The sequence below is a fragment of the Heterodontus francisci genome, chromosome 2 (genome assembly GCF_036365525.1).
Source record: "Heterodontus francisci isolate sHetFra1 chromosome 2, sHetFra1.hap1, whole genome shotgun sequence".
Taxonomy (NCBI): Eukaryota; Metazoa; Chordata; class Chondrichthyes; order Heterodontiformes; family Heterodontidae; genus Heterodontus; species Heterodontus francisci.
Genome location: NC_090372.1, coordinates 139,879,735 through 139,907,677, shown reverse-complemented (window position 1 = coordinate 139,907,677; position 27,943 = coordinate 139,879,735). Strand labels below are relative to the sequence as shown.

At 41.0% G+C, this 27,943-nt stretch overlaps 1 protein-coding gene across 3 annotated transcripts in view; it reads left to right on the top strand.

Annotated features, from left to right (window-relative positions):
- Window positions 1-27,943, top strand: part of LOC137347189 (cullin-1) — a 160,189-nt gene that overhangs the window by 32,403 nt on the left and 99,843 nt on the right. For all 3 annotated transcript variants that reach the window (XM_068011396.1, XM_068011404.1, XM_068011413.1), the window contains exons 2-3: window positions 1,054-1,352; window positions 21,998-22,172. In XM_068011396.1, coding sequence (XP_067867497.1) covers window positions 1,213-1,352; window positions 21,998-22,172 — 315 coding nt within the window. In that variant the 5' untranslated portion in view covers window positions 1,054-1,212. The remainder of the gene's footprint in view (window positions 1-1,053; window positions 1,353-21,997; window positions 22,173-27,943) is intronic.

Sequence of the window (27,943 nt, the reverse complement as noted above, 5' to 3'; positions counted from 1 at the left end):
CTACATCGGAGAGAGGCTTCATTCCCTTAAATTGATGAGATGGGGCATTTCCCACAGAGCTGTTGATCACAGTTACTCCCCTGAGGTGAAAGCCAGCATTTAACATCTAGCTAGAAGGCCTGTCCTAACATCTGATTATCTATACCCACTGCTGTGTGACTGGAATGGAACAACCCATGGATCCTGCAAGGCATGCTTGTTTCTGAATAATGTGAAATGTTTGCGATTATATGGGCCAGAATTTGATGGAGTGGAGAATCTTGTGGCATGTTCCTTTTCTGGGCCTTCGAGGTTGATTGGCATTGCAGGAACCTAAATCTCGTCCTTGCAGAAATTTAGGGTTTCTCTTTAAAGATGCAACAAGTTGGAATAATTTTAACAGTGTAATTGCAGCAATTTCTGGACGCACGTGTGGAGACTGACGGCAGTGCTGCCCAAATCATCCAGCAATTCGTGGCGATTCGCAACTCGTGGTGCATGTCTTTCTCATTTAACATTTAACATTTTACTCTGTTATTTTCCTAGCAATCTATTTGCCTATGTTTAATAATCCTCCTTTTGAACAACAAATCACCACTTCAAATCCCCATTATGAACACAGGCAAAATTCAGTCTGCTGCAGTTTATGGGTTATGCGAAGTTCTTTTTGAAGTATCCTCCCAATTGTATTGAGGCCATAACTTTGCCCAAAATTGTATCTTAAATATTTAAAATGTGGCATTAGTGTATTTTGTTAGCACCACAGGGTCCTAATATGATGTCATCGAATAGCATCAGTGATTGATATGACAGCATGGACTTAGCAAGCCTTAAAGGTTTTGCTATAAACTGAGATTAACTTGTTTGTTATGGTGCTCATGTTTTAAAACATCTGCCTTAATAGTTGCTAGCTGGCATCAATTCGGGTCACAAAATATTATGAGTTTCAGAAGTTGAATGCAGAATATTACAATTTTTAGCTGGTATAAAAATGTTGTCTTCCAAAAAAGTGAAATGCTAAAAACAAAAAAAACCGGATAATTTCCTTATTTGAAACTGTTCATTTTGTTACAGGTTTGATGAGGTAGCGTCTGTCTGATCACTTTTGGAGGAGGTACAACTCATTGGTAGTTAACAGCGGAAAGTTAAAAGGAGTCCATACTGCTACATCTCATGGAGGCATAGCTTGATTGGATGTGAACTTTGCTGTCGAAAACTATAAGGAAACAGAAAATGTCATCAAACAAGAGCCAAAACCCCCATGGACTTAAACAGATAGGCCTGGATCAAATATGGGATGACCTTCGAGCTGGCATTCAACAGGTTTACACCAGACAGAGTATGGCAAAATCAAGATACATGGAACTATACACGTATCCTGTTAAATGTTCAGCATTTTTGACGCAGGCATCAGTTTGTAACCTACTGCTTGCTTATCGTTCAACAGATCAAGTGTAGGCACCCGAATGCCTTGAGGTAGAGTACTGAAAATATCATGATTTGTAGGGTTCAAGAGTTCATTTGCATAATAGAAAACCTAGTAAAGTAAGAATTGTTTTCAAGTTCAGATTACATTTCATAGTCTTTACAAATAAACAATATGTAGATTGTTTAAAACGAGAAAACTCTAGGGGCAGTTTTCCATCACTCACCCCCATTATATTTTAAGGACGAAAGTGGCTTTTTATGGCTTCAGGAGAAAGGTGAAAACATTAGCTTTCTTGAATTAAGTGGTTGGTGGGGGGGTGGTGGCAGAGAGGAGGAGGGGACTTATTGCAGGCTGGGAAATTTATACTGCTGGCTTGGATTGGGGTTTCCTCTGGTCCCACAGCTTTAAATGAGTGCTCGGAAAAGTCTACAGTCATGGCTCTCGATATTTACTTGGAATTGCGTAGAACTCTTCCCTGTCGGTGATATCAGTGAAGTGGCTAGAAATTACTGACTTTAGTTTACATGCCAGTAAGAAAATTTGTAATTTTACAAAAAGTCTTGTCAAAATTCTCGAGGCTAAAAATTTCCTCTTAAGTTGTAGAGTATTTTGAATGAAAGTCACCTTAGTATGACTTGCTCCCTTTTAAATACAGTTTTAAATTCTCTGGTGTCATTCTTGTTTAAGACAATCTGTTCCAGGTTGTTTTTTTTTAAATATGCATTTGTGGTAAAGGTATATGCTTCTGATTCTTTTAAAAAATTGAATTACTGTTGCTGCTGGGAAATCAGCACTTTAGTATTCATCATCATGATAGAATAGCAGACAACAGAGGAGAATTAAGGGAATTGCGCTTGCATATACTTTAATCCTAACCTCAGAAGACCTTGCTGCCTAAACATGGCATTTCAATTTTTGATATTGGCTGTCCTTGTGGTTTTCTGATTGAAATTGCCAGTTCAAAGTGGGACCAGATTTGAACTGTGTATCCATATCCACTTTAAACTGGGATGAGAATGTTCAAAGTTGCATCACATAAAGTTCTTGCAAACAGTAATGCAGATTAAAGCCTGTCTACCCGACCCGAGCCCGACCAAACCCAACTACGTATCGGGTTCGGGTCAGGTCTGTATTCTGCATCCAGCATTCGGGGTTGGGTTGGACTGTATTTTTGTTTTAATCTATGATCTTTTTTGTTTCAGTATTATCTTTTTGTCGGGCTGGGCATTTAAAAAATTAAAGGACTCTGGCCCGGGTCAGGTTTGGGTTGGCTGTTGTCTGGTAGGGCCCCGGTCGGGTTTTAATTTTATACCCGAGTCAGGCTTTAATGCAGATGTAGCCTCAACTGAGTTTCTTTTGGGCATGGACTCACAGCACTAAACTAACCATAGCATCAGTTTGTTAGAATTTGGTAATCTTCCTCTGGTCATAAAGCTAGCTGCTACTAAGCACCATTAAAATCACCCAATCATATGGGAGAGGCCAAAAAAAAACTAATCTTTCAGAACTCTTTTGCTGCTTTTCCCTGGTCCAGCTGTTGCTGTCTGAATCCTGATCATTCACTTTGTGAATGGATATTCTACCTGGCATAGAAGATTTTATACATCATTCTCCTCCTGCCAAATCTAATACTGCATCTTAATTGTTCTGCCCGCTATTCAGTCTCTTGTAAAATTTATGCCCATCTAATTTAATATCTTAATCAGTCTGAAGCAACTGGAGTTAAATGTATTTCTCCTAATTTCTGCAAGAACTGTAGACATGATTTAGTGTTGTCTTCCTGTTCCCCTGCTGCTGCCCTGGTCCTTAGTTAATGTTGTTTCTCTTGCAACTTCTGTGAATGTTGTTTTCAATCCCAGTTCCATCTTGATTGTGAAGTTGCTAGTTCTCCTAAAGGCACTGATTGACGTGTTTTCTTTACTTTTTTTTCCACCAACTCTAATTTCAATATTGCTGATAAAGACCATCCCTCAATTACTTTATTTTGTTTTTCTATTATGACCCAAAATGTTTCATGATATGATGGATCCTTCACTGCAGTAAAACCAGTTAGTTCTAATCATATCTCTGGTATCTTGCATAAGTAAATCCAATTCAAGTATGATCCCTGACTATGCCAGCAAGCTATTTGAGTGCAGACTGCATCACAGTTGAGCCCCATCAGTCCTTTCATAAGTATTTCAGCAGGGATCATTATACAGTGATAGCTCATATAGTCTGAACCACTACTGTCCAAATACAACTTGTGATTTATTTTTGGAAGAACATGAGCAAGTTAGAGCAGTCTTACTTGTTTCTTTGGTGAAAGGTGGTTTGGATTGGGGTTCTGTAAACCTGTATTTTAAAGCTAAGTTATCACTTCAGGAACTTAATCAGGTGTTGAAAAGCAGGCTTTGTTGTTGCACTCCTAGTTGGTACTATTTCACCTGGCAATTATTAACTGTGCATATGTTGATGTCTTAATTCTAGTACAATTTATTTATTTCCAGCTTGCAAATTTTGGATAGCTATGTTCAGTTTTTGCATAGTTGGCATGTTGAGTTAGGGTTAAGACTGCCCATATCAAGAGTTTCCGGGGTACATTGTTAAATTCAAGGAAACAAACTTGAAAAATTAGTGTCATAATGAGCAAGGTCAGCATTGTTCTTTAACTGTAGCTACTGTAAATGCCATTCATCCAAAACTAACATTTTCTCTTTTCAGATGCTGATGGGCTTGCTTATATTTTCAGAATTATTTTGTTTTTATTTGTGCCAAATGGTATTTCTTAATCCATGTTTCCTGATAAGTTATTTATTTGTACAGTACAAGTGGCACTGGGTTAATACGAGAATATTTCAACCACTATTTTTGGGTGCTTTTAATAGTCTGCTTGTGGAATGGTGCAGTTGAGGGCAGATGATACGACACTGTTCATATTAGTGGCACTTTAAAGTTGGAGTTCAGGGTATGACATACAGAGCGCAACCAGCAGTTGATTGGTCATCCAGTTTGCATGTGGTGTTCAGAAAAAGTTTTGTCATTTCTCTCTTTTTATTTTTGAGAGATTTGGCAGACCATCTATCCCTACGTCATGCCAACTGTGCCTTAAAAGTTTGCGTGGTTGCTGATGAGAAGCATGAACAAAGTCTAAAATTTAGGGACTATAAATGTGTAAATATCTACAGTATATTAAACTCGACTTTATTTGTGAATTTGTCACAAACTTGGTCTGCCATAGGTATTGACTGATTTAATTGGTAATTAGTTTCTCCCCAAAATAACCTGGTATCCTGCTTTTTTGCAGAATTTGACACACACTGTCCTGTATCTGCTAGAACAGTAGCAGGAGCCAGGAATATATAGAGGGAATAAATGGAGAAAAGGGAATTAAATTCCTAAAATACGAACAGGTCTTCTCCCTTGAGCCATATGTAAGACTTAGAAGGATGGAGCCAGTGCTGGATCTTGTTGTGAGAAATGAAATAGATCAGGTAAATGAGCTAAATGGAGGCGAGCACCTTGAGAGTAGTGACCACAATATAATTAGGTTTTATATCCAGGTAGAAATGGATAAAAGTACAAAAACTAGAAAACCAGATTAGATTTAAGGGTGGATTCTGGAAAGCTGAGAAGTGAGCTAGCTGAAGTAAAGTGAAAGGAGAAATTGGCACATGGTACTAAAGGGAAACAGGGGGATCTTTTTTTCAAAAGGAATTGTAAAAGCATAGAAAAAATATGTTTGTGGCAGAGGACTGGAGATTGGCCATTGTAATACTCACTTTTAAAAAAGGAGGTTGTGTTAATCTGGGTAATTACGGACCAGTTAGCTAAATATCCATGGTGAGTCTTTAATTAAAGGACAAAATTACTGCACATGTCTGGACAAAGCCAAAATAGTTAAAGTAGTGAGCATAGATTTCAAAAGGGATGATCATGTTTGACCAACCATAGAATTCTTTTGAGGTGGTGAGACATGATAGATGGAGGAAATAGTGGCTGTAGTGTACATGAATTTTAGAAAAACCCATGACAAAGTGGCAGGTTGTAAGTTATTAGAGAAGCTTAAGGGGTGAGAATTAGGAACGAGGATAACAAAGGTTAAAATTTGGTTTTCTTAAAGTTAAAAGGGAGAAAATGGAGAATAGAAGTTATGATGATAAAAAAAGAGAAATGCTGGAAGCATTCAGCAGACCAGGCAGCATCTGTGGCGAGAGGAAGGTAGGATCAACGTTTAAGGTCTTGTGAACCTTTGTCAGGTCTTATGACGTTTCATCAGAAACATATGACCTGAAGCATTAAACTGATGTTGCCTGACCTGCTGAATGCTTCTAAAGTTTTTTTTTGTTCTTTAAGGTTTCCAGCAACTGCAGTATTTTATTTTGTTTTATTGGTAAGGAGTGAAGGGCAGTTTTTCTAGAATTGTTGGAAGTGAGTAATGATATCACACAGGGTTTAGTTCTGCCACCAGTTCTGTTCACTCTATATCGTTAATTTGGGTATAGACTGAGAAGGAATGGTCTCCTGTTTGCACATGATCCAAAAATAAGAGGTGTAGTTAATTCTTTAGAAAACCAAAGGAAAATGTAAATAGATATTGATAAAATGGGGCAATGAAGTAAAAAGCAGCAGATAAATTTAATGGCAGTAAGTCTGAGGTGATGCATTTTGGTTTTAAAAGAAGCAATAATACACTCTCTGCTTTTGGAGAGCAGAAGGATTTCAGGGATGTGATTAGAACTATTTGCTTGCTGACATGGATTGGTTAAGCCAGATGGCCTGCTTCCGTGATGTGACTTTCATATATTTTTATGTATATTGCACGTCTATGATTGCGGGCCAAATTAACCCTACAATTGTAAACTGTTTAATTCTGCATTAGACAAAACAAACAGAACATTGAGTATGATAACCAATTGGGACAATTAGTTCAACTTCTGTCTCTGTATTGTTACAAAATAAATCCATGTGTACTCCAGCCCGCTTGAGGGGGGATTCTTGTTTGATGTAGAAATATAGATTCACTGCTATTTACCCTCTTGACATTGTGGAGGTTGTTAGTTTTTTGCAGCCTTTCTTCAGCTTTGCCTGTTTTCGTAGCCTTTGTGTTTCTGACTTCTGGGGTTGAATTTTCCCACCTCATTGAAGACTGTTTTGGAGGCGAGTGGGGTGGGAAAGTCCCAGAAATTGATGTCTGGTTTGGGATCCCATCCTCTGCCGGCTTTCCGCAGGGTGGGATTGAAGGAGAGTGGGGAAACCCCCTTGAATGTGTCAGGTAAGTAAGTACATACGAATTAGGAGCAGGAGTAGGCCACTCGGCCCTTTGAACCTGCTTCGCCATTCCATAGGTTTACGGCTGAACTGATTACTCCACATTTCCACCTACACCCAATAACTTTCCACCCCCTTGCTTATCAAGAATCTTATCTACCGCTGCCTTAAAAATATTCAACGATTCTGTTTCCACCCTCTTTTGAGGAAGAGAATTCCAAAGACGCGCAACCCTCTGAGAAAAAATTTCTCCTCATCTCTACCTTAAATGGGTGACCCCTTATTTTTAAACAGTGACCCCCGAGTTCTAGGTTCTCCCACAAGGGGAAAACATCCTTTCCACATCCACCCTGTCAAGATCAAGTTGCCTCTTACACTTCTAAATTCCAATGGATACAAGCCTAGCTTGTCCACTCTTTCCTCGTAAGGTAGCACGCCCATTCCAGGTATTACTCTAGTAAACCTTCTCTGTACAGCCTCCAACGCATTTACATCCTTCCTTAAATAAGGAGACCAGTACAGTACACAGTACTCCAGCTGTGGTCTCACCAATGCCCTGTATAGCTGAAGCATAACCTCCCTACTTTTGTATTCAGTTCCTCACGAAGTAAACAGTAACATTCTATTAGCTTTCCTAATTACGTGCTGTACCTGTATACTAACCTTTTGTGATTTGTGCACTAGGACACCCAGATCCCTCTGCATCTCAGAGCTCTGCAATCTCTCACCATTTAGATAATATTCTTCCTGCCAAAGTGGACGATTTCCCACTTTCCCACATTATACTCCATTTGCCAGATCTTTTCCCACTCAATTAACCTATCTATATCACTTTGTAGCCCCCTTATGTCCTCTTCACAAGTTACTTTCCTCCCTAGATCCCTGTGGCACACCACTTGTTACATCTTGCCAACCAGAAAATGACCCATTTATGCCTACTCTCTTTTTTTCTGTTAGCTAGCCAATCTTCTATCCATGCCAATATGTTACCCCCTACACCATAAGCTTTTATTTTCTGCAGTAACTTTTGATGTGGCATCTTATCAAAGACCTTCTGGAAATTGAAGTACAATACATCCACCGGTTCCCCCTTCCTCAAAGAACTCCAATAAATTGGTTAAACATGATTTCCCTTTCACAAAACCATGTTGACTCTGCCTGATTACCTTGAATTTTTCTAAATACCCTGCTATAACGTCTTTAATAATAGCTTCTAACATTTTCCCTAATACAGATGTTAAGCGAACTGGCCTGTAATTTCCTGCTTTCTGTCTCCCTCCCTTTTTGAATAAAGGAGTTATATTCGCTATTTTCCAATCTAACGGAACCTTCCCTGAATCTAGGGAATTTTGGAATATTAAAACTAATGCATCAACTATCTTATTAGCCACTTCTTTTAACAGCCTAGGATGGAGTCCATGGACCTGGGGACTTGTCAGCCTGCAGCTCCAACAGTTTGTTCAATACCACTTCTCTGGTGATTGTAATCTTCTTGAGTTCCTCCCTCCCTTCCATTTCCTGACTTACAGCTATTACAGGGATGTTAATTATATACTCAATGGTGAAGACCGATGCAAAATATCTGTTCAATTCATCTGCCGTCTCCTTATTATCCATTACTAATTCCCCAGACTCACTTTCTATCGCACCAGTGCTCACTTTGTTAACAACTTTTTAAAATATCTATAGAAACCCTTACTATCTGTCTTTATATTTCTAGCTAGCTTTCTTTTGTACTTTACCTTCCTTATCAATCTTTTAGTCATTCTTTGCTGTTTTTTATATTCTGTGCAATCTTCTAACCTGCCTCTCATATTTGTGCAATTATAGGCTTTTTCTTTAAGTTTCATACTATCTTTAACTGTTTTAGTTAACCATAGTTGGGGGGTGGTGGGGGTGGTCCTACCCTTGGAATTTTGCTTCCTCGTTGAAATGTATCTATTCTGTGTATTCTGAAATATTCCCTTAAATGTCTGCCACTGCATCTCTTGACCCATCCCTTAACCTGATTTGCTTGTTCATTTTAGCTAGTTCTGCTTTCATGCCCTCATAATTGCCCTTATTTAAGTTTAAAATACTAGTCTTGGACCCACTTTTCTCTCCCTCAAACTGAATGTAAAATTCATTCATATTATGATCGCTGCTATCTCGGGGTGCCTTAACAGAGGTCATTAATTAATCCTATCTCGTTGCACTATACCAGGTCTGGTATTGCCTGTTCTCTGGTTGACTCCAAAAGGTATTGTTCTAAGAAATTATTCTGAAAACATTCTGTGTACTCCTCATCTAAGCTACCTCTACCCATCTGATTTTTCCAGTCTATATGTAGGTTAAAATCGCCCATAATTATCGCTGTACCTTTCTGACAAGCTGCCATTATTTCTTCCTTTATACTCCATCCTACAGTGTGGTTATTCTTAGGTGGTCTGTACACCACTCCCACAAGTGACTTCTTGCCTTTATGATTTCTCACCCCAACCCAAACTGCTTCTACATCCTGGTCTCCTAAACTCGGTCATCCCTCTCCATTAATCCTGGGACTATTCTCTGCAATCTCTCTAAAGCCTTCACGTCATTCCTAAAGTGCATTGCCCAGAATTGGACACAGTACTCCAGTTGAGACCAAACCAGTGTTTTATAGAGGTGGTTCATAGCTTCCTTGCTTTTGTACTCTGTACCTCTATCTAAAAAGCTCAGGATCCCATATGCCTTTTTAACCACTTTCTCAACCTCCCCTGCCACCTTCAATGATTTGTGCATATATACCCACAGGTCTCTTTGTTCCTGCACCCACTTTTAAAATTGTCCCCTTTAGTTTATATTGCCTCTCCTTGTTCTTCCTACCAAAATGTGTCACTTTGCACTTCTTTGCAATATATTTCATCTGTCACCTGTCTGCTCATTCCACCTGTTTGTCTATCACTATTCTCCTCATTGTTCGCTATACTTCTTAGTTTTGTGTGATCTACGGATTTGGAAATTGTGCCCAAGTCTAAGACATTGATATAGATCAAAAAAAGCAGTGGTCCTAGTATTGACCCCTGTGGAACCTCACTGTATTGTTGTGTGTGAATACCTACATTTTATTAATTGCCTACCTGCTTGCTGAGTTCACTGCTGCTGCACGCCAAGATATTTCCTTGATTTGCTGCCAGATTTAAACTGCCTTAGGAAAGGCAAATCCATGCCACATAGATCACTAGATTTTTGTGGGCAGCTTTTCTCGGTCAACAGTGAGCACCTGTGCTTTGCAACTGACTGCAAATTTCAGGCCATTACTTTGACAGGAATTTAGGGATGGTCAAAGAGGTAGCTTTTAAGGAGTGTCTTAAAGGAGGAAAACAAGGCAGAGAGGTGTAGGGAAGGTATTCCAGAGCTTCGGTTCTAGACAACTGAAGACACGGCCATCAGTGGAGCGATTAAAATTGGGGATGCTCAAAAAGCCAGGTTAGAGGAGTGCAGATATTTGAGAGTTGTGGAGTTGAAGAAGATGAGACGAGATAAGAGATAGGGAAGGGCGAGGCAGTGGAAGGATTTGGAAACGAGACATTGCTTGATCAGGGTGATAGGTGAAGGGGACTTGGTGCGAGTAAGGACATGGGCAGCAGAGTTTTGGATGACAAGTTTATGAAGGGTAGAATACGGGAGACCAGCCAGGAGTGCATTAGGATAGTCAAGTCTAGAGGTAATGACACAAATGAGGGTTTCAGCTGCAGATGAGCCGAGACAGGCGAAGTCGGGCAATATTATGGCAGTGGAAATAGGCATTCTTCGTGGTGGCATAAATATGAGGTCGAAAGCTCACGTCCAAAATGTGATGCCAAGCTTGCGAGCAGACTGGCTTAATCTCAGACTGTTGGCAGAGAAGGAATGGAGTCGGTAGCTGGGGGATAGAGTTTGGAGCGGGGACTAACACCAATGGCTTTAGTCTTTCCAATATTTTATTGGAGGAAATTTCTGCTCATCCAGTACTGGATGTTGGATAAGCAGTCTAATAATTTAGGAACAGTGGACAAGTTGATGTTGGTGAGGTAGTACGTTTGCAACACTGTGCTTTCAGATGTGGCCGAGGGGCAGCATGTAGATCGAAAAAAAGGAGGGGGCCAAGGATAGATCAGTCTTTGGGGAACACCAGAGGTAATGGTGCTGGAGCAGGAAGAGAAGCCATTGCAAGTGATTCTTTGGCTACGATTAGATAAGTAAGAATGGAAGCAGGTAAGAGCAGTCCCGCCCAGCTGGACGACTGTGGCGAATCATTGGAGAGTGGTGTGGTTAGCTAAAGGTCGCAGGCAGTTCGAGAAAGATGAGGAGGGAAAGTTTACTTTTGCCACAGTCACACAGGATGTAACTTTTGACTTTGAAAGCTGTTTTGGTACTGTGGCAGGAGCAGAAACCTGATTGAAGGGATTCAAATGTGGAGTTCCAGGAAAGATGAGAATGAATTTGGGAGGTGACAACACGTTCAAGGATTTTGAAGAGTTTAGTTATCCAGTTCTGTGTCTATTTCTGTAGTTAATATATTAAGTGAATATCAGTTTGGATTTCCATGTTATTTATCCGTGGCGCATCTGCATTTCCCGTGGCAGTATACGAAGCTAGTACTTAACTGTACAGAGAAAATTCCAAAAAGCTGCAATGCTGGAAACTCTCAGCAAATTAGTCTCTGTGGAGAAAACAAACAATTGAACATTTGGTTTATGTCCCTCTTCAGAATTGAAGAATGAAAGATGAACAAGTATTTTAATTGAATCAGAAAAAATGTGAGGGGAAAAAAGCATGAAGGAAATATTGGTAAATTGGTTTTGATGATTTAAAAGATCATCAGTCAGCCAAGGGAAAGAAGCATTAAAGACATTAGAGGAACATTGTCTCAGTCACACACTGAAGAAAATGGGAGAAATCCAAAATTCAGAAACCCGCAGGTAATAGAACATAGAACATTACAGCGCAGTACAGGCCCTTCAGCCCTCGATGTTGCGCCGACCTGTGAAACCATCTGACCTACACTATTCCATTTTCATCCATATGTCTATCCAATGACCACTTAAATGCCCTTAAAGTTGGCGAGTCTACTACTGTTGCAGGCAGGGCGTTCCATGCCCCTACTACTCTCTGTGTAAAGAAACTACCTCTGACATCTGTCCTATATCTATCACCCCTCAACTGAAAGCTATGTCCCCTCGTGTTTGCCATCACCATCCGAGGAAAAAGGCTCTCACTATCCACCCTGTCCAACCCTCTGATTATCTTATATGTCTCTATTAAGTCACCTCTTCTCCTCCTTCTCTCTAACGAAAACAACCTGAAGTCCCTCAGCCTTTCCTCGTAAGACCTTCCCTCCATACCGGGCAACATCCTAGTAAATCTCCTCTGCACCTTTTCCAAAGCTTCCACATCCTTCCTATAATGCGGTGACCAGAACTGCACGCAATACTCCAGGTGCGGCCGCACCAGAGTTCTGTACAGCTGCAGCATGACCTCGTGGCTCCGAAACTCGATCCCCCTACTAATAAAAGCTAACACACCATATGCCTTCTTAACAGCTCTATTAACCTGGGTAGCAACTTTCAGGGATTTATGTACCTGGACACCAAGTTCTCTCTGCTCATCTACACTACCAAGAATCTTCCCATTAGCCCAGTATTCTGCAATCCTGTTACTCCTTCCGAAGTGAATCACCTCACACTTTTCCGCATTAAACTCCATTTGCCATCTCTCAGCCCAGCTCTGCAGCCTATCTATGTCCCTCTGTAACCTACAACATCCTTCGGCACTATCCACAACTCCACCGACCTTCGTGTCATCCGCAAATTTACTAACCCACCCTTCTACACCCTCATCCAGGTCATTTCTAAAAATGACAAACAGCAGTGGCCCCAAAACAGATCCTTGTGGTACACCACTAGAAACTATACTCCAGGATGAACATTTACCATCAACCACCACCCTCTGTCTTCTTTCAGCTAGCCAATTTCTGATCCAAAGCACTAATTCACCTTCAATCCCATACTTCTGTATTTTCTGCAATAGCCTACCGTGGGGAACTTTATCAAACGCCTTACTGAAATCCATATAGACCACATCCACTGCTTTACCCTCATCCACCTGTTTGGTCACCTTGTCAAAAAACTCAATAAGGTTTGTGAGGCACGACCTACCCTTCACAAAACCGTGCTGACTATCTCTAATGAACTTATTCTTTTCAAGATGATTATAAATCCTATCTCTTATAACCTTTTCCAACATTTTACCCACAACCGAAGTAAGGCTCACAGGTCTATAATTACCAGGGCTGTCTCTACTCCCCTTCTTGAACAAGGGGACAACATTTGCTATCCTCCAGTCTTCCGGCACTATTCCTGTCGACAATGACGACATAAAAATCAAGGACAAAGGCTCTGCAATCTCCTCCCTGGCTTCCCAGAGAATCCTAGGATAAATCCCATCTGGCCCAGGGGACTTATCTATTTTCACACTTTCCAAAATTGCTAACACCTCCTCCTTGTGAACCTCAATCCCATCTAGCCTAGTAGTCTGTATCTCAGTATTCTCCTCGACAACATTTTCTTTCTCCACTGTAAATACTGACAAAAAATATTCATTTAACACTTCCCCTATCTCCTCCGATTCCACACACAACTTCCCACTACTATCCTTGATTGGCCCTAACCTATCTCTAGTCATTCTTTTATTCCTGATATACCTATAGAAAGCCTTAGGGTTTTCCCTGATCCTATCCGCCAATGACTTCTCGTGTCCTCTCCTTGCTCTTCTTATCTCTCCCTTTAGATCCTTCCTGGCTAGCTTGTAACTCTCAAGCGCCCTAACTGAGCCTTCACGTCTCATCCTAACATAAGCCTTCTTCTTCCTCTTGACAAGCTCTTCAACTTCTTTAGTAAACCACGGCTCCCTCGCTCGACAACTTCCTCCCTGCCTGACAGGTACATATTTATCAAGGACACGCAGTAGCTGCTCCTTGAATAAGCTCCACATTTCGATTGTGCCCATCCCCTGCAGTTTCCTTCCCCATCCTACGCATCCTAAATCTTGCCTAATCGCATCATAATTTCCTTTCCCCCAGCTATAATTCTTGCCCTGCGGTATATACCTGTCCCTGCCCATCGCTAAGGTAAACCTAACCGAATTGTGATCACTATCACCAAAGTGCTCACCAACTTCTAAATCTAACACCTGGCCGGGTTCATTACCCAGTACCAAATCCAATGTGGCATCGCCCCTGGTTGGCCTGTCTACATACTGTATCAGAAAACCCTCCTGCACACACTGGACAAAAACTGACCCATCTAAAGTACTCGAACTATAGTATTTCCAGTCAATATTTGGAAAGTTAAAGTCCCCCATAACCACTACCCTGTTACTCTCGCTCCTGTCAAGAATCATCTTTGCTATCCTTTCCTCTACATCTCTGAAACTATTTGGAGGTCTATAGAAGACTCCCAACAGGGTGACCTCTCCTCTCCTGTTTCTAACCTCGGCCCAGACTACCTCAGTAGACGAGTCCTCAAACGTCCTTTCTGTCGCTGTAATACTTTCCTTGATTAACAATGCCACACCCCCCCCCCCTTTTACCATCTTCTCTGTTCTTAGTGAAACATCTAAATCCCGGAACCCACAACATCCATTCCTGTCCCTGCTCTACCCATGTCTCTGAAATGGCCACAACATCGAGATCCCAGGTACCAACCCATGCTGCAAGCTCACCCACCTTATTCCGGATGCTCCTGACGTTGAAGTAGACACACTTTAAACCAAGCTCTTGCTTGCCAGTGCCCTCTTGTGTCCTTATAACCTTATCCCTGACCTCACTACTCTCAACATACTGCACACTGGAACTACAATTTAGGTTCCCATCCCCCTGCTGAATTAGTTTAAACCCCCCCGAAGAGCACTAGCAAATCTCCCCCCCCAGGATATTGGTACCCCTCTGGTTCAGGCGAAGACCATCCTGTTTGTGGAGGTCCCACCTACCCCAGAAAGAGCCCCAATTATCCAGGAAACCAAAACCCTCCCTCCTACACCATCCCTGCAGCCACGTGTTCAACTCCTCTCTCTCCCTATTCCTCACTTCGCTAGCACGTGGCACGGGCAACAACCCAGAGATAACAACTCTGTTCTCGCTCTAAGCTTCCACCCTAGCTCCCTGAATTTCTGCCTTAAATCCCCATCTGTCTTCCTACCTATGTCGTTGGTGCCTATGTGTACCACGACTTGGGGCTGCTCCCCCTCCCCCTTGAGGATCCCAAAAACATGATCCGAGACATCACGTACCCTGGCACCTGGGAGGCAACACACCAACCGTGAGTCTCTCTCGTTCCCACAAAACCTCCTATCTGTTCCCCTAACTATGGAGTCCCCAATGACTAATGCTCTGCTCCTCTTACCCCTTCCCTTCTGAGCAACAGGGACAGACTCTGCGCCAGAGACCTGTATCCCATTGCCTACCCCTGGTAAGTCGTATTTAATGTCTGAAATTAAACACAAAATACTAGCAAAACCAATGCTGTGATTCGGTGCCCTTCTGTTGACCTTTCTTTTTTTCTGTTACCTGAATAGCCAAACATCCTGCCTGAGTTTTTCCACTTCTGTGCCCTGGGGAGTGTGATGTGTTTCATGCCCTTGGTCTTTTATTTCTGACCTATAAAACTGATGGTCAACAAGTGTCATGAGTTGGAGTTACTGGTCATCCTGGTGTACGCTGGAGCAGTTGGGGTACGGAAGTCCAATAACTCTGTTTTGGAAACTTTTTTTTTTCTGTTGCAGACTTTCTGTGTTGACATTTTCTCTTTTGACAGTTCCTTTGTTGCTGCTGTAGCACTATTTTTCTAAAGTCTTTATAATTTTGAATTTCTTTGCTGCTCGCCATTGCCTGGCATGGTCATTTTATTGATATTTCCTTTGTTTTTTTTCATCCAACCCTTTTTTTGTTGCTAATTCTATGAAACTGCTTGTTCATTTAATCTCATTTTCTACTATGAAGAAGGGCTCAACCTGAAACGTTGAACTGTGTGGTCTACAAAATCTGATTTGATCTGTGTTGTTTCCAGCATTTTTTATTTTTATTAACTCTTTCATGAAGTTGGTTAATTACATAGAATGCCTTTTTATATTAAATGAGTTTGAAAAATTACAGTATTGAGGATTGAAACATGAGGAATTCGTTATACATCGAGAATTTTACAGATCGTATCTTCCTCTGTACTTTGGTTCACATATCAAACTTGTTACAATTTGACATGTTGTGATTTATCTGTCAAAGACTAAATATTGCTGTTGTGTGAAAAAAGTTTGAGATCGGTTTGCTTTCTGAACGTGTTGCTGAACAACTTTTTGTTTTCTTTGCTCTTTACAATAACTTGAACTTTTAAGTCCAGAACAATAGTTTAGAAATTACTCTGTGCTCAGTGTAAAAAAAAAAGTGGACCAATAATTTATTTTAGTGGAGAAGCTTAGCTGTTTAATATAAGATGGTTAATGCATCCATTAAAGTAGTGGACAATGTATTGTATACAGAATCATAGAATAGTTACAGCATTGAAGAAGGCCATTCGGCCTGTCATGTCCGTGCCAGCTCTCTGCAAGAGCAACTCACCGAGTCCCACTTTTCACCGTGGCCCTGCAAATGTTTTCTGTTGAGATAATTATCCAGTTTTGTTTTGAAGGCGTCGATTGAATGTGCCTTCGGCAGTACAAGGACTTTAAACTAATAAATGGGGGGAGGGGATGGCCTCGGGAAGTCAGTACAGTTTCAAAAACAAGTAACAGGGCAGAGAGTAAAGAAACAGTCAGGAACCCTAATTCAGGAACTGCAGATAATGGCAAAACTGCAAGAAGTATACTGGTTAAACCAGAAGCGAGAAATAATAAACAGGCGAATAAAGCATCAGTGTTGAGGGACAGGTTAGGGGGTATCGCCCAAATAAGAGTTCTATATACAAATGCACGGAGTGTAAGGAATAAATTAGATGAGCTGCAGGCACAAATTCAAATGGAAGTTTATGATGTGGTGGCCTTTGCGGAGACGTGGCTGCAGGATGGTCGGGACTGGGAACTAAATATACCTGGTTATAAAGTTTAAAGGAGGGACAGGGAAAATGGCAGAGAGGGTGGAGTAGCCTCACTGATTAGAAATAATTTCACCTCATTGGTGAGGGAGGATATAATGAAGGGAAAGCATCCAGTGGAGACCTTATGGGTGGAACTGAGGAACAGAAAAGGATCTAAAACTGTAATAGGTGTTGTGTATCGACCCCCTGGTAGCAGTTCTGAGGTGTTTGATTGTATAAATGCACAAATTAGGCAAGTGTGTAACAAAAGCAGAGTAGTATTAATGGGGGATTTTAACTTGCACATGGATTGGAAGAGGCAGACTAGCACCTGTCAGAAAGGTAGTGAATTTCTGGAATGTGTCCAGGATGGTTTCCTACAGCAATATGTCCTAGATGTAACAAGGGGACAGGCAATATCAGATTTCGTTATGAGTAATGAGCCAAATTTAATTAGTAGCCTAACTGTATGTGAACATTTATCAAATAGTGATCACAACATGATCAAATTCAAGGTAGCGTTTGAAAGTGAAAAGCATGAATCAGCTACTAGAATTTTAGACTTGGGTGAGGCTGACTTTAACGGGATGAGACAGAGACTGTCCACAGTTAACTGGGAAGATCTGTTAATGGGTCAAACGACTGCAGAACGGTGGAGAATATTTAAAGAAACATTTAACGAAATACAGAGCGAGTATATACCCCTGAGAGGAAAAAGCTCCACTTCGCAGAAAAAACAGCCATGGACAACTAAAGAGATTAGGGATAGCATAAAACAAAAAGAAAGGGCTTACAAAAATGCAAAACGCAGCACAGATCCTGCCGAATGGGATCGATACAAAGATCAGCAAAGGGTCACAAAGCAGCTTATAAGAGCTATTAAAAGGGATTATGAAAGGAAACTTGCAAGGGAGATCAAAATCGATAAGAAGAAATTTTCTAGTTACATAAAGGGAAAGCGGGTGGTCAAGAGCAATGTAGGCCCACTAAAAGCTGAAACTGGAGATATTGTCATTGATAATGGGGAAATGGCAGACATGTTGAACAATTACTTTGCCTCAGTATTTACAGTTGAAAAGGAGGATAACTTGCCGGAAGTCCCGAAAAAATTAATAGCCAATAGAGGACAGGGACGTAATACAGTTAACGTAAGTAAATCATCAGTAACAAGGAAATTAATGGAACTAAAGAGTGAGAAATCCCCAGGACCTGACGGTTTCCATCCGAGGATGTTAAAGGAAGTAGGGGAGCACATTGTAGATGCCCTAACGACAGTCTTTCAGAGTTCCCTAGATTCAGGAGTGGTCCCTCTGGATTGGAAAGTTGCACATGTCACTTCACTTTTTAAGAAGGGTGAACGGGGGAACCAAGGAAATTACAGACCAGTTAGATTGACATCTGTGGTGGGCAACTTGCTGAAGTCTATAATCAAGGATAGGGTGACTGAACACCTAGAAAAATTTCAGTTAATCAGGGACCACCAGCATGGATTCATGACGGGAAGGTCATGCCTGACAAATTTCATTGAATTTTTTGAAGAGGTGACTAAGGTAGTGGACAGGGGAATGTCTATGCATGTTATTTATATGGACTTCCAGAAGGCATTTGATAAAGTCCCACATAAGTGACTGTTGACTAAGGTAGAAGCCCATGGAGTTGAGGGCAAATTATTGACACGGTTAAGAAGTTGGTTGAGTGGTAGGCGACGGAGAGTGGGGATAAATGGGTAAGTACTCTGATTGGCAGGATGTGAATAGTGGTGTCCTGCAGGGATCTGTGTTGGGGCCTCAATTATTCACATTATTTATTAATGACTTGAATGATGGCATAGTAAGTCATATATCCAGATTTGCTGATGATACAAAGTTAGGCAGCATTGTAGACAGTCTAGATGATGGCATAAAATTGCAAGGAGATGTTGACAGACTAGGTGAATGGGCAAAACTGTGGCAGATGGATTTCAATACGGGCAAGTGTAAGGTTATCCATTTTGGACCAAAAAATGATAGAGCAGGGTACTTTCTAAATGGGAAGAGGATGTCCAAAGAGACTTGGGGGTTCAGGTGCATAGATCTTTAAAATGCCATGAGCAAGTGCAGAAAATAATCAAAAAGGCTAATGGAATGCTAGCCTTTATATCTAGAGGATTGGAGTATAAAGACACCGAGGTTATGCTGCAGCTGTACAAAACCCTTGTTATAACCCACTTGGAGTACTGTGAGCAGTTCTGGGCACCATTCCTTAGGAAGGATATATTGGCCTTGGAGGGAGTGCAGCATAGGTTTACAAGAATGATACCTGGACTACAGGGGTTAAGTTACAAGGAGAGATTACACAAATTAGGCCTGTTTTCGCTAGACTTTAGAAAGTTAAGGGGTAATCGGATCGGAGTCTTCAAGATATTAACAACAAAAGACATGCTCGACAAAGATAAACTATTTCCACTGGTTGGAAATTCTAAAACTAGGGGGCATAGTCTAAAAATTAGGAGCAAACCGTTCAGGAGAGATGTTAGGAAGCACCACTTCTCACAAAGGGTGGTAGAGGTTTGGAACTTTCTTCCAGAAACAGCAGTTGAAGCTAGAACAGTTGTTAATTTTAAATCTGAGATGGCGGGACAGGCTCAAGGGGCTGAATGGCGTACTTCTGTTCCTATTCCAGATCCTAACCACTTGCATTTAAAAAAAACGTTTTTCCTTATGTTGCCGTTGCTTTTTTTTTATCTAATCGCCTTAAATCGGTCTCTGTTTTCGAACCTTCTGTCAACGGGAACAGTTTTGCCCTATCTACTCTGTCGAGACCACTCATAATTTTGAACCACTCATAATTTTGAACCTCTCTATCAGATCTCTGTTTAATTTTTTTTTTCAAAGAGAACAGTCCCAGATTCTTCAACCTATCCACGTGACTGGAGTTCCTCATTCCTGGAACCATTCTTGTGGGGGGCGCAGAAGAGGTTTACCAGGATGTTGCCTGGTCTGGAGGGTATTAGCTATGAGGAGAGGTTGGATAAAGTCGGATTGTTTTCACTGGAACGATGGAGGTGGAGGGGCGACATGATGGAGGTTTACAAAGTTATGAGTGGCATGGATAGAGTGGATAGTCAGAAGCTTTTTCCCAGGGTGGAAGAGTCAGTTACTAGGGGACATAGGTTTAAGGTGCGAGGGGCAAAGTTTAGAGGGGATGTGCGAGGCAAGTTTTTTTTTTAGAGGGTGGTGAGTGCCTGGAACTTGCTGCCGGGGGAGGTGGTGGAAGCAGGTACGATAGCGACGTTTAAGAGACATCTTGACAAATATATGAATAGGATGGGAATAGAGGGATACGGACCCCGGAAGTTTAGACAGGCATCAAGATCGGCGCAGGCTTGGAGGGCCGAATGGCCTGTTCCTGTGCTGTACTCTTCTTTGTTAGTTTCTGTACTCTTTCTAATGCCTTCACATCCTTCTTGAAGTGTACTGCCCAGAATTGTTAACTGGAGGCCGAACCAGTGTTCTATACATGTTCATCATACGTTCCTTTCTTTTGTACTCTACGCCCCTATTTATAAAGCCCAGGATCCCGTACACTTTATTAACTGCTTTCTCAACCTGCCCTGCCACCTTCAATGATTTGTGCAAATATATAACACCAGGTCCCTCTGCTCCTGAACTCCCTTTAAAGTTGTACCCTTTTATTTTATATTGCCTCTCCTCGTTATTCCTACCAAAATGAATCACCTCACACGTCTTTGCATTAAATTTGATCTGCCACTTGTTCACCCATTCCACCAGCCTTTCTATGTCCTCTTGAAGTTTATCGCTATCCTCTCACAGTTAGCAATATTTCCAAGTCTTGTGTCATCTGCGCATTTTGAATTTGTACCCTGTATACCCAAGTCTGGGTCATAAATATAGATCAAGAAAAGCAGGGATCCCAAAACTGAACCCAGGGGAACCCCACTATATACCTTCCTCCAGCCTGACAAACAACCGCCCGCCACTATTCTGTTTCCTGTCACTCAGCCAATTTTGTATCCATGCTGCCACTGTCACTTTTTATTTCATGGGCTGTAGCTGTTATGTTGTACTTTATCGAACACCTTCTGGAAGCCCGTGTATACCACATTAACCACATTACCTTCATCAACCCTTCTCTGTTACTTCACCAAAAACTCAAGCAAGTTAGTTAATCTCGATTTGCCCTTAACATGTCCATGTTGGCTTTTATTAATCCAAATTTGTCCAAGTGACTGTTACTTTTATCCCGAATTATCGTTTGTAAAAGCTTTCCCACCACTGAGGTTAAACTGACTGGCTTGTAGTTGCTGGGCTTATCTTTACACCCTTATAAAATATTTAACTATCATAAGCTAATTGGTTAATTACATAGAATCCATTTTTATATTAAATTTGCATTTGAAAAATTTACAGTATTGAGGATTGAAACATGAGGAATTCGTTATACGCTTAGAATTTTATCAGATCGCCTCTTCCTCTGTACTTTGTGCTAGTGTCTTTCGAAATGATCTTGTGCAGCCAGCTATAGTCTTTTCCGATTATATTTCTTCAGACTTGTTGGATCATTTAATGACATCTTTACATTTGGTAAAGAACAGTTTGGTTGCGGAGGTGTAAGGATAGCATCTTTTTGTGTTGCCATTTTTGTTAACCAGCACAATAGTTCACAACTCTTTTTGGATAGAATAATAGATTATGTTGGTATTCTTATTAGCCAACTATACTATCTATTTGTTTGCTTGCCATTTTGTTCACGATATATATAATGAAATGGGCTTTGAATGCATCTCTTCTGACCTACCCTGGTGGACTATTATGGAAATGCACCATGCAAGTTTACTATTGAATGAATTTGAGTTATTAATGATGATCTGGTAATACTGTGCAATCTTGAGGAAGGTTTTCGTAGTTTGCTGAATTTACTGTATTAAATTTTGGTTTACTGGTTTAAGAACTTTGAAATTGATTTTGGCCTGTTTCTAGCATTTGTTTGGTGATGTAAAAATGCAGTCATTTGATCTTAATTTCAAATGTAGTTGCCCTAATCATAGATATTTTTTGCACTTACATCTGATATGCTAACATTTAAATATTAGCTTTGTAAGCCACCTATGAGTATAATTTTAGTATAAGATTGCTGGTGCATAAAACAATAAACTTGAGGTAAAGCAGCTATACATACAAATAAAGCTGTTTGAATCAATCTTGGCTGGTTAACATGTATATTTTATTAAGATGACGCCATTCTCTTGTTCTACTGCCCTTAACCTCTACTGCAGTCATGTTTATAACTATTGTACCAGTGTCCACCAGTCAAATCAAGCGCGAGGAGGAGGAACAGCTGCTGCCAAAAAACAGAAGGGCCAAACCCCAGGTGGAGCCCAGTTTGTAGGGCTGGAACTCTACAAACGTCTGAAAGAGTTTCTGAAAAATTATTTGACAAATCTTCTTAAGGTAAGAAGACTATTTTCTTTGCAAAACCTTTTTTAAGGAAAAAGTTTCTACAGATAATTTTTAACTATAATGATCCTTTTTACTTGACCCAGAAAATATTTAATAGTATTCAAAACCATATTATTTAAACTGAAAACCCAAATTTCCTCCAAGGCTTCATGATCTGTTTAAAATTTGTGGTAAATTTGGGAGGGTGCTCCAGCATTTCGGAAGCACTTAATGACTAATGAAGCCTTGAGTTGCAGGTAGGTTCTTTTGTAATAGTACAGTAATTGAAATGAACAATAGCAACAACTTGTATTTATATAGTGTGTTTAATGCAATAAAACGTCCCAAGGCTCTTCACAGAAACGAGTAAAAAGCAAAACTTTACATTGACCCACCTAAGGTGATATAGGGGCAGATGGCCAAAAGCTTGGTTAAAGAGGTAGATTTTGAGGAGGAATGAGAGATTTAGGGAGAAAATTCCAGAGCTTGGAACCCGGGCAGCTGAAGGTGTTGCCCCAATGGTGGAATGATTAAAACTGGGGATGCTCCTCGGGCCAGAATTGGAGGAGTGCAAATATCTCGGGTTGTGAGGCTGGAGGACATTACAGAGAATTGTGGGGGGAGTGAGAGGCTATGGAGGGATTTAAAAACAAAGATTTTAGAATTGGGGCATTGCTTAACCATTAGTGAATGTAGGTCAGCGACTACAGGGTGATGGGTGCATGGCAGCAGAAATTTTGTTGTCAGGTTTATGGAGGGGTGAATGTGGGAGGCTGGTCAGAAGTGCACTTGAATAGTCAAGTCTTGAAGCAACAGTGGCATGGATGAGGGTTTCAGCAGCACACTAGCTGAGGTGAGGCAGAGTCAGGCAATGTTACAGACGAGGAAAGAAGCAGTCTTAGTGGTGGCGTGGATACGTGGTCGGAAGCTCATTGAGGTCAAATATGACACCAAGGTTGCGGCCAGCCTGATTCAACATCATACTGTTGCCAGGGAGAGAGATGGAGTTTGTACCGGGGACTGAAGGCGATGGCTTTGGTCTTCCCATCACTTAATTGGAGGAAATTTCAGCTCAACCAGTACTGGATGTCGGACAAGCATTCTGATAATTTAGCAACAGTGGAGAAGTTGAAAAAGGAAATGGTGAGGTAAAGCTGGGAGTCGTCAGGGTACATGTGAAAACTACTGTTTTCAGATAATGCCGCCAAGGGGCGGCATGTAGATGAGAAATAGGAGGGGGGCCAAGGATAGATCTTTGGGGGACACCAGAGTAATGGTGCAGGAGTGGGAAGAGAAGCCATTGCAAGTGATTCTCTAGGTACATTTAGATAAATGCTCCTTAGACAGCACCTTCCAAACCCATGACCTCTACCAACTAGAAGGACAAGGGCAACAAATACGTGGGAACACCACCACCTGCAATTTCCCCTCCAAGTCACACACTATCCTGACTTGGAACTATGTTGCCGTTCCTTCAATGTTGCTGGGTCAAAATCCTGGAACTCCATTCCTAACAGAACTATGGGTGTACCTACCCCACATGGACTGCAGCGGTTCAAGAAGGTAGCTGACCACCACCTTCTTAAGGGCAAATAGGGATGGGCAATAAATGCTGGCCTGGCCAGCGATGCCCACCCCATGAATGAATTAAAAAAAAAGAATGGAACCAGTACAATCCCATGCAGCTGGATGAAGATGGAGAGGCATTGGAGGAGGATGGTGTGATCAATCCTGTTAAAGTCTGCAGATAGAACAAGGAGGGATAATTTGTCACAGTCATATAAGATGCCATTTGTGACCTTGATGAGAGCTGTTTTGGTACTGTGGCGAGACAGAGACTTGATTGGAGGGATTCAAACACGGGGCACAGATTTGGGAGACAACACATTCAATTACTTTGGAGATAAAAGGAAGTTGGAGATGAGCTGGTAGTTTGCAAGGATGGTGAGATTCAGTTTTATTTTTTTGAGGTGGCGGGGGTGGGGGGCGGGAGTGGGGAATGATGCCAGGTTTGAAGGAGAGAGGAGAAAATAGTGCAAAAGGGAACATAACTAGTTGAAGAAAACATAGAGGAAGAAAAATCACAAGTTTGCAGTGCTGCAGGTGCTCTGAATGAAGCCTGTTAAGTTTAATCAAAGGGCTAGTATTTCACGTTATTTTTGGGAGTTGGATACTCTTGGCTTGCCTGTTATTGCCCATCCCTATCCAGGTGTTCAGATGGAGGCAGCAATAGAAGAAAGTATAGGAGAGAGAAATAAAGTTGATGTTTCAGCTCGATGACTTAAAGTACAGAGGCATGAAAGGGGGGCAGGGGGCGGTGGAGAAAACAACAAAAGCGAAGGCCTATTATAAGATGGACGGCCGGAGTAATTAAATGGCAAAAGGAAATGGTAATGGGACAAGTGAAGAAACAAACTTGAATCTAGAAGAGGTGGAAATGGTAACAGAATCATATGAACATACGAATTAGGAGCAGGAGTAGGCTACTCGGCCCTTCAAGCCTGCTCCAGCCATTGAGTAAGTTCATGGCTGAACTGATTACTCCACATTTCCACCTACCCCTGATAACCTTCCATCCTGTTGCTTATCAAGAACCTATCTACGTCTGCCTTAAAGATAGTCAAAGACTCTGCTTCCACTGCCTTTTGAGGAAGAGAATTCCAAAGACTCATGACCCTCTGAGACAAAAAATTTCTCCTCAACTCTGTCTTAAATGGGCGACCCTTATTTTTAAACAGTGACCCTAGTTCTAGATTCTCCCACAAGGGGAAACATCCTTTCCACATCCACCCTGCCAAGACCCCTCAGGATCTCATATGTTTCAACCAAGTCGCCTCTTACTCTTCTAAATTCCAGCAGATACAAGCCTAGCCTGTCCAACCTTTCCTCATAAGACAGCCCGCCCATTCCAGGTATTAGTCTAGTAAACCTTCTCTGTACTGCCTCCAATGCATTTACATCCTTCCTTAAATAAGGAGACCAGTACTGTACACAGTACTCCAGCTGTGGTCTCACCAATGCCCTGTATAGCTGAAGCATAACCTCCCTACTTTTGTATTCAATTTTCCTCGTGGTAAACCATAACATTCTATTAGCTTTACTAGTTACATGCTGTACCTGCATACTAACCTTTTGTGATTCATGCACTAGGACACCCAGATCCCTCTGCATCTCAGAGCTCTGCAATCTCTCACCATTTAGATGATATGATTTTTTATTCTTCCTGCCAAAGTGGACAATTTCACACTTTCCCACATTATACTCCATTTGCCAGATCTTTGTCCACTCATTTAACCTATCTATGTCCCTTTTGAAGCTCAATTATGTCCTTTTCACAAGTTACTTTCCTACTATCTTTGTGTCATCAGCAAATTTAGCAACCATACCTTTGGTCCCTTCATCTAAGTCATTTATATAAATTGTAAAAAGTTGAGGCCTCAGGACAGGTCCCTGTGGCACACCACTTGTTACATCTTGCCAACCAGAAAATGACCCATTTATGCCTACTCTTTGTTTCCTGTTAGCTAGCCAATCTTCTGTCCTTGCCAATATGTTGCCCCCTACACCATGAGCTTTTATTTTATGCAATAACCTTTGATGTGGCACCTTATCAAAGACCTTCTGGAAATCTAAGTACAGTACATCCACTGGTTCCCCTTTATCCACAGCTCTTGTAACTTCCTCAAAGAACTTGTAACTCCCTCAAAGAATTATCATTATCAACAACTGCTGTCTGGGGAAGAAAATAGAAGCAGTGGTTGTTGAACTCAGTGAATCAGGAAGACTGTAAAATTCCTGTTGAAGGATGAGGTGCTGTTCCTTGAGCTTCCGTTGGGAAGCTATTTTATGTCAGTATGCTGAAGATCCTCCTCGAACACATTATGGTGATAAGTATTTGTTCCTTTTTCACTGAAACTTCTTTTACCATCCCAGGTGTACATGAATGTGAAGTGAAGGTATGTTGGAAGCAGCAAAAGTACCTGCTGCCCAGGCTAAAGAAAAATGTTGCCTCTTATGGAACTTGTTACTGAAATATAAACAAAAATCACCAGGAAGTTCGGCACCGACTCGGTGGGCCGAAGGGCCTGTTTCAGTGCTGTATCTCTAATCTAATCTAATCTAATTTCTCCTACCGAAGACATGTTGACTCAATGGTAGTGTAAAGTCATGATTTTTGAGAGTCTTGCATTCTGCCATTGGAACACTGACTTCTCCTGTGGCCTGTAACATATACTGAGGCACATTAGTGCACTTGTGTCACGGTGCAAAATAGTGATGCATGAAACTCCGCATAAGTTGCTGGCCCACCAAATCCAGTTTATCTTTTAATTTACAGGAGCAATTCAAAGAAAGGTTTTTGTATTCTCATTCCCTATCCTTATAGGCCCATAGGAAGCATTGTAACAGATGATGGAAATCTGGGTGAGAGTTTATTCTGGTGTAACTCTCCAGCTAACATGAGATAAAAGATCTTAATTTTTAAATTTTTTTACATTGGATTAAAGGATTTACAAGGATGGTTCCAGAACTGAGAGATTACAGCTATTAGGAAAGATTGAACAGATTTAGGGCTTTTTTTCTTTAGAAAAGTGAAGACTCAGAGGTGACCAGACAGAGGTCTTTAAAATTATGAATGGGGTGGAAAGGCAGATCTGGAGAGAAGGTTTCCACTTGCAGGAAAATCAAAAACTTGAGGCCATCAATACAAAATAGTTACTTACAAATCCAGTAGGGAAATAAGGAGACATTTCTTTACCCAGAGAATGATTAGAATGTGGAACCTGTGACCATAAGAAGTGGTTGAGGCAAATAGCTTAGAAGGTTTCAGAAGGAAACTAGATGTGCACACGAAAGAAAAGGGAATAGAAAGGTATGCTGAAAGCTGAGATGAGGTAGATGGAATTGAGGAGACCTGTATGGTGTATAAACACAGCACAGTCTAATTGGGCTGGATAGTCTGTTTCTGTGCTGCATATTCTATGTAATTCTTTGGGATGTGGGCAACACTGTGAAGCAGTACTTATTGCCCATTCAAGTTTGCATGCAACCTGACCAGGTAGGAGTGGCAGGTCTTTTCACTAAATGATGAACTGGCATGGTTATTATGACAGTCCAAAAGCTTTCATGTCATTTATATCTGGTGTCAAGTCACAAATTACTAGTTATTGAAAGCAATTTCACAACTTGCCATGATGAGATGTCATGAGTTCAAGTGCCATAACCACTATGCAACCATATCCATACTTTAAATTTGCAGCATGTTAATGCAGGATAACGAGCTAGATTTTTCTTGAAGGAGTTTACTGCACAATCACTCCCTTGGCAATTAAATAACCGGGCTACCCAGTGGTTAAATTTTTTCACTGCTACCTGTTCTCTTTTTCTTGGGCATGTCCAGCTTGCTCTTATTCAATTCTATCACCTAAGACTTCTCCATCCTAACTGTGCTATTCGTGATTAAGGGTAAACTCAAAAATCTTAACCATATTCTCTTTTTCAGATTTTGATAACTAGCATCTACCACTTTTATTTAAAGCTTTCCACTTGCCAGATCTGATCTGGATAAACTAACCTGTTTCTAGCAATGGAGGAACACTCCTTTAATGTTTTTACAGTCTGATTATTAGAAGAGGCTATTTAAAAAGAAAAAAAAACCTTAAATACACCCCTTCTTTATCTGCAAGGTTAATGAATAATATCCTCTAGTTTTTGGTAAGATATAATTAGGCTACTCTGATTTAAAGTAATCTGTTCCATGTGTACTCATCCAGGACTTGAAGAAA